Below are 15566 nucleotides of genomic sequence, written 5' to 3' on the forward strand. Positions count from 1 at the left end.
ATTATTTTTCTCTTTTGCTAAGATTTGCATAGACCCAAGTCTCCACATAGCATCTCCCCAGATCTTTTCATTGGCCAAGTACTTGCCGCACATGGAGTGAGCACCAAAATGTCCCCTTTCCCACTGAAGCCCCCCAGTCACCTGATCATTGTTTTCATATCAGCGTGTTTATCCTAAGTGAAAATTTTATGCAAATGTTACTTTTATTATTCTTTCAATTTAATTTGCTTGCATCTTTTGCTCATACTTTTCTCCATTTAATTGTAAAAGAGAAGGTATATATAAATTTTATGTTTTTGTCAGGTACCAGAGAATTATTAACTTGGTTAGATTTCTCAGTTGTTTATTTCTTCTTCCCTCCTTCTTTTTCTTTCTTCTACTTTCTTCTTTTGCTTTTTTTCCTTTATTCCTGTTGGATTTTAAAGTTAACAGTCAAAATCTTTTCTCGATGGAAACCAATAGTTAATTTTTGTGTGTTTTTTAAAATTAAAATGTCTCTATTATGTTAAATTTATATAGGTTTTTGGAAACAAATTCCTTAGAATTAAATTGATTGGTTTTTCTGGACATAAAATTTACTAAATTACTAAACAGGACTGTAAGTTACAGAAATGGATTGCTTTCAAAATATTTTTTGATTATCCAGAACTGTAAATAATGATTATATTTTGTACATTTTTAAGACTTTCAATTATTAAATTAAGTGAAAATTAATATTCAGTATTCCAATTTAGATTACAGTACGTTCAATTTTCCAAGCTTTTCATATGCCTTATATTTAAATGTTTTAACAATGCAGAAGACCTGAAATATATTTATTTTATAATTGTAATATTTATAATATTCATTAGTATATTACAGGATAATATTACTTATACTTTACTATTTATATATTATATGTATATTATATATTATTTACACATAGATTTTCTGAAGCTATACATGCCTGCAGTCTCTTTTGTCTTTAGATTTCATTTTAAAGTATGTTTACTTTCCCAACCCAGTGGAAAATGAAAAGACTTCAGTTACAAAAACCCCTTCAAATGTTTTCCCTCAAATTGGAATTCATGAATCCTTATAATTATTCTCACACCTGGTCTAAAGGTTTTATTTGATGCAAACGTGAGCCAGTGAAGCTACATGCAGGACTAATTGTGTGCTCACTGTACCCCAAAACAACCAATTTAGGCAGAAGAAATTTGGGATTCTCTTAAGCAGAAAGTAAGCAAATTCCTTTATGAGATTGAGTATAGCACTACATGATCAAGTTCTAAAAGCCATTTATGGGATTTTACACTTAATGCCTGAGGCCAAAATGCCTCACACAAAGGCAGAATTTCTTAGTTTACCAGCCTATATGTGTATCATCAGTGCTATACTGGAAACCAAGGAAGTAGAAGAAATCGAAAAGGAGCCACTTTTGAATAATACACTCAGGAGAGGTACTGTTGGCATGTCACACATCATAGTGACAGCACTAATCAAAAAGATGATTAGATCAAAAGAGTGATCATTGCATGTTGATGACTTTAAGGAATTAATAAATATGTTGGCTAATAGCAGTCGTTAGAATCCTTAAAGAGCATTATTCATTTTGGAAAAAAAAGGAGGATAAACTTTTGTAAATCATACATTCAAAGACCCAAATGAACACTTTAAAGCAAGATTTTAAGCAAATATTACATGAGGCTGATGCTTTGGCCATAATGGCGTGAAGGTATAATGGCTATAAATGGTATGAAGATATAAACATCAGGAATTTAATCTGAGAGCCCCATGATTCTGTTAGTTTTACTCACCTAGAAACTCTTGTATATAAAGGTTTGCTCATAAATCTTAAAACCACATAAATTGATATTATGAAAATAAATGGCAACAGCTTTATGCAAAGATCAGGGATTAGAAAACCATATTTGCTGATATATACCAAAGTGCCCAAGCTGTCCAAAGGACACTTTTTTTGCAAGAGTTTATTAGCTAATAGAAAAATGGATTGTGAGTGTGTTTGAATGTTGTTCACTGCAGATTTGTTGAAGGAGAGTTATTTGCTTGAAAAAAATAACCTATTTAACTGACATTTTGGAGCACCTGAATGAACTTAATTGAAAATCGCAAAGGCCATGTAAATAATAGTACACATACTCACCAAGCTTATGGATTTGAAACAAAGTTCAGCTTTGGAAAAAGGATAAAAATGATTCATTTGTGATGTTTAGTTGGTGTTACATTTTAAATCCTAAGGAAGAATTATTGACTGTTAGAGCAATATATATATGCTTGAAGTCAAGTTTTATCATTATTTTAAAATACTTAGGATGAAAAAATATGAAAACTTTTGCATTTCCACAAGGAATTTCAACATTGTATTTGTCAATTAAGAAAAAGAAGGACCAGGAAATTTAATCAGTATATCCCTCATGGTTCATGACGAGAAAGAACTTTCTGTCAATTGGAGAAAAAGTGATGAACTCTGTGCTACCCATTTGCTACCACCAACTTTTGTGAATAAAGTTTGCCTTGGTGGTAATTATCAAGCATTTGATGTCTCTGTCATAAAACTTGTTATTAAAAAGGCATTTCATGCAAATAAGCTCAAATTTCTTATTAAAGATTTTTAAAAATTCTTTTGTATGGAAGTTTTATGTATATTTAATAGTCAGTATGTTTCCCAAAACTCTGTATTTCATTTTTCTTGTCATAATTATATGCTATAAAGAAAATGGAATGACTTTTTCCACCAAGGTCCATATGGAAATTTCCAAACTGTCTCTAGTGTATCCTACTGTGCATGTGTGAAAAGGATTGGTGGACCCTAAATGGTTCTAGGAAAAATTGTTCCTCAAATTGAAACTCAGAAAGGGCCTAGAGTAAGCGAAGAATATCTAAGCAGATAAGCAAACCTGCACTTGGTAACCTTTCTCCATTGGAATCTGTAAGTAAAAACACCATGAAATCCTTAATGTTGAGACAGTTCTTCTCTACCTTCCTCCCTATCACTTCTTCACTAATAGATAGCTAGCTAACTCCTTAATAAATATTGCCCTGTCCCCATAGAAGGAGAACGTCTGTTAACACTGTGAAACTATTTCTGTTTTCCCAATATGCCTTCAGAAATAGCAATTCATGTGGGAAAAAAATACAATAAAAAAGTCAAAGATATATTTAGGCACAAAACTATTTTACAGTGTTCTCTTGTAATTGTTTCTAAATATGGGTGATGTTTTACTCAGGCAAAAATTATAAACTGTATGTGTGTATTTGCACATTTTCATTTCTGTGGTTTATGTAGTGCTATTAACTGCTAATACATTTAATATATAAGATCCGTGGTTTGCCATTAATATTTTATAAGGATATTATGGTTTTATGGTCAACATTAATTTGAGGTATGGCTTTAAGAGTCAAAAGTACTTTAAAATAATTATTTCACTGGTGTTTAATTTCATATTAATCATGTTAACAAAGTTTTATGTAGGCTAGAACACAGTAACTATATATTATATGTAAACTATGCAATGACTCTAATAATAAATTTCTTGTTTAATATGATGATGTTTTTAGGCACAAACATTTAATTTTGTGTAGAGTTGTTTTAAATTTGAATGATCCAGTGGATCAAGTTTGCTTTTTCAGTTGTCTAAGGCAATTTATTTCCTTTTCTCCTATGTTTTGAAATTCTACAGCTTCTACTCTAAGTTATTTGAGCACTTAAGCAAAATTAACGTCTTAATGTAAAGAAGATCGTCAGAAAAAAAATATTTCAAGTTGAGTTCGATTGTTTTTCAAATAACAGAATTTCAGCTTTATTACATGTCTGGTAAAATATTATGACTTTCATGAAACTACCTTCAGTATCTCCATACATAGGGTGTTTATGTAAAGTTATTGATTCAGTTATATTATCCAGCTCCAGCTAATACCACGTTGGGGCAATTCACTGGAACTCACGTTTGGGAGAGACAGGATATTGACAACTATCTACTCCTTTTAAATATCTAATAATATAGCTAGTTCCCCTAAAGGAAGTATTTTTTAATTATGAATCGACTTTATTTTTTAGAACAATTCTAAGTTTACAGAAAAATCGAGCACCAAGTGAAGAGTTCCATATCCACCCCACCCCATAGTTTTCCCTATTATTAACGTCTCGCATTAATGTGGCACATTTGTTACAACCAATAATGATACATTACTGTAAAGTCCTTAATTTTACTTTAGGATTCACCCTTTGTGTTGCTCAGTCCATGAGTTTTGACAAACGCGTCCTGTCACGTATCTGCCATCACAGTATCATACAGAATAGTTTCACTGCTAAGGATGCATTTTAATTTAAAGTAAATGTATCATCACCTTTTCTTAAAAACCTATACATTAAAAAATGATCAAACTGCTTCATATTTTGGAAAATAAAGGTTGAAAATCGTATTATATTACTCAGAATTCTTTACCTACTATCCATTAGGAAAATATGTTAATAACAGAAACAGCGTGGTTCCAGTGAACTATGTATTTCTCCTCACAAGTCATATAACTATGATGTTTGCCTTCCTCATCTCAAAGTGGAAATTTAAATCTAATCTTAATTTTACCATGTCCCTTGAATATCTCGTTCTCCCTTTCAAGTGGCTTCTGTCCACTCTCCTTTTTATTTTTAACCAGGTTTTCTGGTAAACATATTTTGCCATAGTCCTCCTGAAAACCGTTTTGAAAGTCCATAACTGGTAAATAAATATATTATATAAATTGTAAATATGTATTAGTGCTGTAACTGAGATTCTATAACATAGCGGTTTTCCACTTTTTCTATTAATTTCTATGTTTCTGTAAAAACTTTCTCCTAAGTAAGTTTCAGCGCTTGGTGCTAGGGCAGAAGTGAATCTGGTCAATTTTGAGAAAATATTCATGGTGCATCTAAGTCATAAATGAACAAAACAACACACAATAAACGCTGACCAATGGTTAACAAATGGAATTCGTGTATTGTCCATTTAGTAGACTACAGAGTGGGTGGTTTCCATGACAGAAATTTATTTTCTCACAGTTCTGGAGGCTGGAAGTCTGAGATCAAGGGGCCAGCCGGTTTGGGTTTTCTTGAGACCTTTCTCTTTGGCTTGCAGATGGCCATCTTTTCCTCTGTGCGCACAATGGTCTTTCCTCTACGTATATGTGCATCTATGTCCAAATTTCCTCTTCTTATAAGACACCAGTCATATTGGATGAGGGCCCAGCCATATGAGCTCATTTACCTTAATTACCTCTTTAAAAACCGTATCTCCAAATATACTTATATTCTAAGGTACTGGGAATTAGGGCTTCAGCCTGTGAATTTTGGGGAACAGAATTCAGTCCATAACACTCATTGAAATTAATAAGCTTTTTAATTTGCATGACTTGAAAACAGTAAAACCTGGTAATTATTGATTAAGCATGTGAACCAGGCATATTTTGTGCATTAAATCACAACCACGGGATGAAATCAGGATTGATACTTCACTAAGGAGAACTTTTTCATTTGGCAATGGACCTTGAGTTGAGGTATTGATTCCACTGGTTGAATGTACAAAGGGAATTATGTAATACAAGACCTTTCTCTAAAACTGAGTAATGTCCCAAATGCTGCTTATTTTAATATTAAAGCAAATGAAAATTACCAGTTGTTTTACAAACCCAGAACAATTTAATAACAGAAATATTAAACCAATGGGGGCAGGGGTATTAGAAAAGCGAAACAATTTTAAGTAACTAACCATTATGCAATTTCCTCCCACGTGTTTTCTCCGATGTCAAACTCTCTGGGATCACCCACTTCTCATTCATAGGATGTGCAGTGACCCTTTGTAGGAAAAGGCACATGTTTTCCTTCTTTGCTAATACATTTTTTCAAAGGCCTGTATCTTTCCTAGCCTGCATCTTTCTGACACCTGAATCCAAATAGGTAAGCTGAGTACCAAATTAGCCGAAGTCAGTGGCAGTAACAGTGAGTGTGAATTTTTCTCATTTGCCACACACTCTCATTAGCCTGTGAGGGGCTCAGCTCCTCCCCTCTGTGGGACATTCAAGCTATGCTCCAAATGAAGAACTCCTTTTTAATATGCTAGTTACTTTGGTACTTTCAGAGATCTAAATGTGGCATTACTCTCTTCCCAAGCATCTATCAAGCCTCTTTTACTTTACTTTTGTTGTCTATTAAAGGTTTAAGACGTGAAGATCCCTTTGTGCTCCTATAAGGCAAACAACCACTAACAGTCAAAAGCTTGGAGAATTGGTGGCTTTCTGAATTTTCTTCCGCATCTGTAGAACAGATAAAATGATTCCTACTTTGGGTGGTTATTCTTAAGGTTAAAGTAAATAACCTTAAGTGTCTTCTTCAGTGCCTAGCATTCAACAAATGTTAATTCATTTTCTTTCACAGCCCAACACCCTAAGTGTTCATCATCATATGAATGGCTAAAGATGTGGTATACACACACACACACACACACACACACACACACACACACAATGGAATACTACTCAGCCATAAAAAAGAATGAAGTTTTACCACTTGCAGCAACATGGGTGGACTTGGAGGGGACTATGCTAAGTGAAATAAGTCAGACAGAGAAAGACAAATACTGTATGATATCACTTATATGTGGGATCTAAAAAATACCACAAACTAGTGAATGAAACAAAAAAGAAGCAGACTCACAAATCTAGAGAACAAACTAGTGGTTACCAGTGGGGGGAAGCGGGGAGGGGCAATACAGGGGTGAGGGTGGGAGTCACAAATGATTGAGTGTAACATAGACTATAGAGATGTCCTGTACAACATGGGGAATATAGCTAATATTTGGAATAACTGTAAATGGAGTGGTGTAACTTTTAAAAAAATTTTTAATGAAAATTTAATAATGTAAAAATAAAATTTTGGGGGCTTCCCTGGTGGCGCAGTGGTTGAGAGTCCGCCTGCTGATGCAGGGGACGCGGGTTCGTGCCCCGGTCCGGGAAGATCCCACATGCCGTGGAGCGGCTGGGCCTGTGAGCCATGGCCGCTGAGCCTGCACGTCCGGAGCCTGTGCTCCGCAACGGGAGAGGCCACAACAGGGAGAGGCCCGCGTACCGCAAAAAATAAAATAAAATAAAATTTTTGTGTTTCATGATGCTACGTTTTATTTTTAACCTAATCAGGATATAGCATTAGATGAATAGTTTTTTTTGCCTTTGTGGTATAATTAGTCTTACGTATTTATTATCTTCTGCAGTGAAGTTTAGCAACTGCAATGGGAAAAGAAAAGTACAGTATGAAAGCAGCGAACCAGCAGATTTTAAGGTGGATGCAGATGGCATGGTGTATGCCGTGAGAAGCTTTCCCCTCTCCTCTGAGCACTCAAAGTTCCTGATATATGCTCAAGACAAAGAGACTCAGGAAAAGTGGCAAGTGGCAGTAAAATTGAGCCTCAAACCAACCTTATCTGAGGATTCAGTGAAGGTAGAGTATCCAAGTATGGCTTTGGATGGAGTTATGTTTGCAGATCAGAAATGTGCAGTTTGAACTAAATACATACTTTGCATCACATTAATGGGTGGCCAATATTTGACTTTGTATCAGCTTCATTTGCTACAATAGTATTTTGCTGTTTTTAACCTTATAAGATGCTTAGACAAAATATATTATCAGCAATCCTAAACTGTATTTGAAAGGTTTGTTTATACTTTGAGATTTATAACTTAATTTAAATTAGAAGTAGTTGTTTGTTTTAAATTTCTTAGAAACTTGATAAGGTGTTAAATTTAACCACAAAATAAACAATTGTTTGTAAGATGTCACCAGCCAAATTTATTAGATGGGAAATACAGATTTATAGTAGTAGAAGGAAAGAATTTCTGTCAAGGAGTACTGGGTTTTTGTCTTGTCTCTTAATAATTAAATTGAGGAGTATGAATTATTTATACTACCGACATGACTTTTAGGAATAATATACTCCCTCTGGTGGAAGCTGCTATAAGCCAAGATAAAATAAATAAGATACATTTCTAACAGAGTAAAGTTCAATTCAGTTCAATATTTATTGAGCACTTATTTTGTGTAAGGCATTATTTTAAGAATTTTAAATAGAAACGTTAACTTCTTCAGTAAAGTTATGATAACATTATTAGTTCTGAATATTCTAGTCCTTTGAGTTGATTAATATAATCTCAAGTCCATGATTTTATGACTTTTACATTTTGTATATTTATTGTACTGTGAGAGATAAGAATACACACATTCTTTTCTGGTATTTCATTGTAAATGTGATCTACACAGCCATAATCAAATATGAATAAATTTAGAGAAAAAGATATTTTTTCTCTTATACCCATGTTGGACTTTCATTATGTGACATGTAATTTGTTAATCTATTAACTGTTAGGGGAAATCATGTCATTTGGGTACTATAAAGTAAGGAACTGGTAACTGAGTGAAAAGATGCTTTGGTTGTTGTTGATGATTCGCTGTGTTCCAGCAAACTAGCTTGGATCTTTGCATTGAAGCAGCAAGGGCTAATGGCTAAAATGTCTACAGACATAGGGAGAAACAGAAGAAAATGTTGACACCCAGCAGAGATTAATACCCCATGTGCAAAGTGGGTCATCTCCAGCATCCATCACGACTGACATAGGTTTAGAATAAGTACAGCATTAATTCTGTGGGATTTAATAGGGTCATAAATATTTGAGACGTTCCTTAGCAGTATGTATTAAACTTCTTTTGAAATCCAAATTATATTTTAGCACATCAAGATCTAAATTTAACGTACACAGTAGCACATTACCTGAACTATGGTTTAAACTAATGAGAAATGTATAAAAGGGCACTATTAAACTTTGCTCAGTATTAACTGCTATCTAAGATGGCTTATAGAAACCGCAAATAGTTTACACAGCTGTGCCACATAATAAATTTTTTGGAATTCAATTTTTCAGTGAACACTGTCACCCACAATTTTACGGTGTTTTCTATTATTTTAATAGGGGGATGAGGAGAGGGCCTCCAGACCTGTTTTCTTGTTCATAATAAACTGTGATTCCTACGCTTACAGGTATCCATTGATATTGATGTACTTTCAGAAAATGTTTTCCTAGTACTCAGGAATGTCTTCTTGTATTTTAATGCAAAGGAATCACGAGAAATTGAAGAAATAGTATTCCCAAGACAATTGACTAAGCACAATGGCTACCTACAAAGGCAGAAGAGAGACTGGGTTATCCCTCCAATCAACTTGCCAGAAAACTCCAGAGGGCCTTTTCCTCAAGAACTTGTCAGGGTAGGGTGGCACAATTTCATTGATCTCCATGGCATGTGTCAAGTGTATGTTAGAAGTGCTTTTGTCTCTTTTTTCACAAGGTAGAGTTTACAACATGTATGTACTAAAACATATTTTGCTTTGTAGTGATGAAATGTCTGTAGTGTTATAAACAGTCTCTTCTCCATTTTTTCATTACCTCAGATTATTTATAGATAGAGCACTCTGTGGGTCAGTCCTATATTTCATGGATGATAAAGTTTGTTCAGTGTCTGAATACATACGCCTTAGCTCCAACATGCTTCACACCCACACCGTACCCTTTCCCACACACCTTAGCTTCCCTGTCTGAAATCTGCACTCCCCGTGATGATCTTTGCCCTCTACAAATAGCTTTTGGGCCAAAGAAAAAATAAAGGGGCAATCATTGCTAAAAATGCCAGTACCAAGTGCGTTTGAGAGTTTTCTAAAGAAATAAAAAATGACCTCTGATACCATTAACAGACTCCCTGGGGCTGTGCAAAAACATAGGCTTTCAGAGCTGAAGAGTGAGATTTTTCTCCATTTACTCTAAATGCATACCATCAGACCCAGAGAACAAAATGACGGATATCTCTACACGTTTAGTAAAATGAGCAACCTTTTATTTATTACAAAAAGAAAATAAGACAAAGTCATTGTATTCCCATCTAGTAGAAAGTAAATGTTTCTGTATAGGATTAATTTAACATTCCAACAGATACATACAGAAAGCTGTATTTTTTAATAAGTCATTTATTTGTGTTGTATAGTCTATGGTAATGAGCATTATAATTCAGTTTAACAATGAAAGACGTAGCCCCCCAATCGAGGTGTTTTCTGTGTTTCTACTTTAATGGAGAATGAGAAAAGAATTTTGCCTTAGCTAAAAAAACAAAACAAAACAAAAACTGGATTCTGTTACTGGATTAAAGATATCTACCTAATACACAAATATCTTGTATCATCACCTCCAAAAGGCAGTATTGCTCAGCTGGCCCTTTCTCTGTACTGTTCTCCTTCCTCCCTTTTTATAACCTGTTCCTATGACCACTCATAAAAATAAACTTATTTTTCCAGGAATTGTTGTATTTGGAGGAGAAGGCAGTGAGCCTATAATGGGTGTAATTTTTAAGAGTAATAGAGATATATTATAAAATCATTTCTTGCTTGCTTTGTTATTAATAAAGATTTTGGGGTATTAGGTGCCACCTTAAAATAACATGGGAAGCTTTGGTTGCAGTGAAAAACATCAGCACGATGCAAGTACAGGAATCTCACTTCCGGGCTCAACCATAATCTTAGAGTTCCCATGTGAGGCTCTTTCACACTATGGTGAGACAATTATTTCTTATCCTAACTTGTGCAAAAAGTAAACAATTTCTATCTTCATTAAATTGGACACCTGTTACAGGGTTAAATATTCTAACCTCCAGATTCCCAGGAGAGACTTTGATTCTGTTTAAAAACTGATGCTCCTTAATTTTGACTTTTGCACTACTCCTAGTGTGTGTTCTTTTAGATGTTAACATTGCCCCCAGTCCTTCTGGTGATAGGTGACATCTCGTTTTGAAGCCCATCACCCAGCAGCAAGGAAAAGGGACTGGACAGGCAGAGTTTCAAGGGTTTTCTGGGAAGAGATGGTATACGTTTGTAACTGGAAGAGACCGTGAGGTGTGGCATGCCCTGTCTCTGATAATGAGCTTATTTAGTCCCTTGTTTAATGTGATTGTCTTCTTGACCCTCAGATCAGGTCCGATAGAGATAAAAACCTCTCTCTGCGGTACAGCGTAACTGGGCCGGGAGCCGACCAGCCTCCAACTGGTATCTTCATTATCAACCCCATCTCAGGTCAGCTGTCAGTGACCAAGCCTCTGGATCGCGAGCTCATAGCCCGGTTTCATGTAAGATTTCAGCCAGCTGATAATTCTCTGTATTAATACTCTTCCAAATATGTGCAGGGTTTAACATTTGCCTCTCACGTCAGTCTTAAAGCTTTGATCCTGATTCTAACACCAGAAATGTACTTGTAGCCTTCTCAGTTTATTTTTAATAAGTTTACTTATTGTTTATTTATTTGTTTATAGTTTTTACCTTACTATAACTTACAGTTTTCATAAAATTGATGAATGCTCATGGTAAAAAACAAACAATGCCAAGAAGAAACTAAAACTGCTTAAAATCATATTACTGTTTACATGCTGATACTTGCCTTCAGATACGTGGCTAAGAATTTATAAGAACAAATTTACATGAAAGGGGTCAATACTGTTTCATATAAATTATATAAAGACCACAACATTTTTAATGGCTGTATAGTATTCGTTGAATACGTAAACTATCATTTTAATAGCAGTTTCTTATTAATATACATTTATGTTTGTCATTTTATCTGTTCCTGCTGGTATTATGATTACCATTAGAGTCGTAGTAAATGGATAGCACATTTTTGTTTTGTTATTTGTTGGTCATATTAACTCCAGAAAGATGTGCCGTTTTGGTCTGCCTATTGGGAATTAAGATTTCCCTTTTCCACATAACCCTGCCAATACTTGGTTTCATCAATCTGCCAGTCTGAACAATCTTTTCTTAGGTATATTATCTAGTTATATTTCTTATGCAAATTTTTGTGTTATTTTTCTATTTTATTCATTTTCCTATTAAGTTATAACAGCTTTTGTATATAGTTATATGTTCATATTTTTTAATATACGTATTTGTTTGAAACTGATTTAAAAATAATTTTGTAATGAGTATTTTAAAACTCAAGAATTACCTAATATTAAAGTCTAAATTCCAGAAAGCATTTTTCTTTCATTTTTTTCTAGTCATGCTTGCACATTTTTCTGGAACAAGATTTCAACAATTTTTTCATGCATTTAATATAGAAACCTAAGTTGATCTTTATTACTTCTCCAGTTTCTATAGGAATTACTAAAACTTTTAATGAAAGTATCATTTTCTCTTAGAAAAGAATATTGGCACATTGTAAAAACTTCAAATAATACAGAAATGAAATTTTTCAAATAATACAGTATTAATAAGAAAGTGAAAAGAATTTGAAATCCCAGTACATAAAACTAACCATTTTCTTTTTTTTTTTTTTCCCTAACTTTGGTGATATTCTGTAAGATATTTCTCTGTGCATAGAGTCATAAATGTATTGTTTTGAAGTTGGGATCATTCTCTGAAACCAGCTTTTGTCACTTAGCAATCATAAGATTTAGCATCTTTCCATGTCAGTAAATCAGTGTTTATTTATATCATCATTTTTGATTGCTCTAAAGTAATTTTAAGTAATTACCTACTGGTAGATATTTGGGTAATTTAGTTCTTTCAGTTGTATTTTACAACTACTGTATAAATAATGTGACAATGAACATCTCTCTGTACATTTTCGCATTATATCCTTGGAAAAATTTCCTAAAATTGGAATTATTTTGGTAAATATAGTGAAATTGTTCTCTAGAATAGTTGTATTGTGTTGCACTACCTTCCCACTATATAGTAGATACTTTCCACTCCATTATCAATTCCAGGCATTATTTATTTATTGCCAGTACTATTGGTAAAAGAATTATCTTGACGTTTTAAGTTGCATATGTTGAATATCATGATATGCTTACTCCTGTCTTATGTTGAATTTGGGCAGGGGGTTGTTTATCTTTTTCTGTACTCTTAAGAACCTTTTATCTACCAGCGTTGTCAATACATGGTTTGTCATATATTTCCCCATTTGTTGTTTATTTTTAAACTTTGTTTATAGTTTTTACCTTATTATAACTTATAGTTTTTACATGGTGATGTTTGTTGTTGTTGTTTTAATTTTATCAGGCATTCTGGCTTTCCAGAGATGTTGATAAAGGTTTTTCCCTCTCCAAGATGCTAATCTCCTCCATTTTATCTGTTTTATTTATTTATTTATTTTTGCCTCTAAATGTTCAACCTCTGTGGAGTTTAGAAGAAAGGGATATAGATCCACTTTGCTTTTCCTTTACGGCCAGCGCAATTATCGCAACACCATATATTGAATTAGTATTTCCATTGATTTAGCATGTCATTCCATACTTTTTACTCCACCTGTGCATGTGTTTGTTTTTAGACTCTTATTTTTCTCATTAATATATTTGTTGAATTTTTTGCACTTGTACAAACTTTTAAGATTATTGAAGTTTTGAAAATTATTAAAATATTGATATGTGGTAGAGCAAGACTCCCCTAGATATAAACAGGCAAATAAGCATATAAAAAACTAAAAATGTTTTAAATCCGAAGTCTCACTCAACTCCCTCCTCCCAAAGGCCTTGATTGTTCTATCAACCAATTCTTCTAAAATCCTTAAGGAACATGTAATTCGAATGCTTTTTATATTGTTCTAAAACATGAAGAAAGAAGTAAACCTTGCAAGCCTTTCACAAAAACATCACATTTATAAGAAAACTTAATAAAGGCAGCACACAATAGACCAGTCCTTAATTAGACTAGTTTCTAATTTATGAATATAAATAATATCACTATCAAAAATTCTAAATATCTCTTCTGTACGAATTCTCACTATCTGAACTTCTGTGGTTAAAACTCAGGAAATAAATATTTTCAGGTCAATTTCGGGGTGAATTCTTGATCTCCAGATTCTCAGTACTTGCACATAAATGAGCAATATCCGTAACAAAATAGAATTAATTATAGAATGGCCGGGATAGTTCATTATTAAGAATCTCTTAATGTAATAAGAGTATTATTATTATTTAATACCATCAATGTATTAAATAAGTCAAGGGAAAAAGGAATTCTTTCTGTAGGTGTTGAAAAGGCCAGTGTAATGAAATTTACATTGTTTCATGTGTTAACCTCTAAATAAAAAAAGGATATGTTGGTGATTTTTTAGGTTGATAAAGCATATCCGACAGAAATCAGCAGGCAGCATCATACTTAACAGGAAAATCATAGAAGCATTCTCTTTTAAAGAAACAATTCAGTGAACAGTACATAGCTTTTGAAAAGATTGAAATGGTTTTCTATGTTCCGCATGAAAAGATTTTGAAGATATTTTGCCAAGAGTAGCTGAGTGATTATATTTGTTTAAAAAGGAAGAAAAAGATAAAATTTCTAGAAAAGTACCTATAATACTGAGAACTCAACCTTGGGAGAGTAACAACTGCCTTATGTACTTTTAATATTTATGAGTGAGTGACTTTTACAATTAAAAAAGAGTCAAAATTCCTTGTACACACCTAATTCTTTCTAGATTCTCTCCTTTTCTCTTGTTCTCTATGACTATTCTAGGCCAGTACCACATTTTTAATTACCCTGACTCTTGTACGGACTTAGCAAAAGGATTTGGGAGCTGGACAGAACTGGCTTTGGACAGGGGCTCTGTCAGTAAACAGAGTAAAGTTACTTAGCTTTTCTGAAGCTCAATTTCCTTACCTTCAAATGTGGATTTGTTTCTACCTCACTCTTTTGTATATATATTAAACGAAGTAAAATCCCTAGAGCTCTGAGCAGGGTGCCTAGCAGATAGCAAGTGGTGACCTTTTGCTACTCTATCTCCCCTAATTATATAGAGTTTGGCTAACTTAAATTTTGATGGGACAAATAGCTTTTTTTTCCCCCTTTGGCCATACCACGCTGCTTGTGGGACCTTAGTTCCCCAACTAGGGATCAAACCCGTGCCCTCGCCAGTGAAAGCTCGGAGCCCTAACCACTGGACCACCAGGGAATTCCTTTTTTTTTTTTTTGATGGGACGAATAGCTTTTGGTTTTCAGTCCATCTGTGCTGTTTTGGTAGCATGGGTATGTTGTCTTTTATCTTCTCACTCGAGACCTAAATCTGTTAAATTGTTTTATTTTCTAATTACTCTTGCAGTTGAGGGCGCATGCAGTGGATATTAATGGAAACCAAGTGGAGAACCCGATTGACATTGTCATCAATGTTATTGACATGAATGATAACAGACCCGAGTTCTTACACCAGGTTTGGAATGGGACGGTTCCTGAGGGATCAAAGCCTGGTAAGTTCAAAGATCATAATTTGGAGATTGCTTGAGGAAATGCAATGTAATCCAACACGTATATAAGCAGGATAAGGAGAAATCACGTGAGCCTTTTGTGTCATTTTCTTTCATTCATGCTGCTTTTAGGCAAAAAGGAAGGTAACTTAGGGAAAAACAGACTGAAGAGAGAAAACAGAAAAATACCCCTCTACGGCCTACAATAACTTTTTCCACTTTTGAAAAAATATATGCTACAGTATCTGACACTAGACTGTAAAATCTATGC

At 33.9% G+C, this 15566-nt stretch overlaps 1 protein-coding gene across 1 annotated transcript in view; it reads left to right on the plus strand.

The window, feature by feature from the left end:
* CDH2 (cadherin 2) overlaps positions 1–15566 on the plus strand; it is a 216107-nt gene that overhangs the window by 147352 nt on the left and 53189 nt on the right. The window contains exons 3-6 of the mRNA XM_030876459.2: positions 7245–7471; positions 9141–9287; positions 11033–11188; positions 15154–15298. Of these exons, the coding sequence (XP_030732319.1) occupies positions 7245–7471; positions 9141–9287; positions 11033–11188; positions 15154–15298 (675 nt within the window). The remainder of the gene's footprint in view (positions 1–7244; positions 7472–9140; positions 9288–11032; positions 11189–15153; positions 15299–15566) is intronic.

Source organism: Globicephala melas, chromosome 13, assembly GCF_963455315.2.
Source record: "Globicephala melas chromosome 13, mGloMel1.2, whole genome shotgun sequence".
NCBI lineage: Eukaryota > Metazoa > Chordata > Mammalia > Artiodactyla > Delphinidae > Globicephala > Globicephala melas.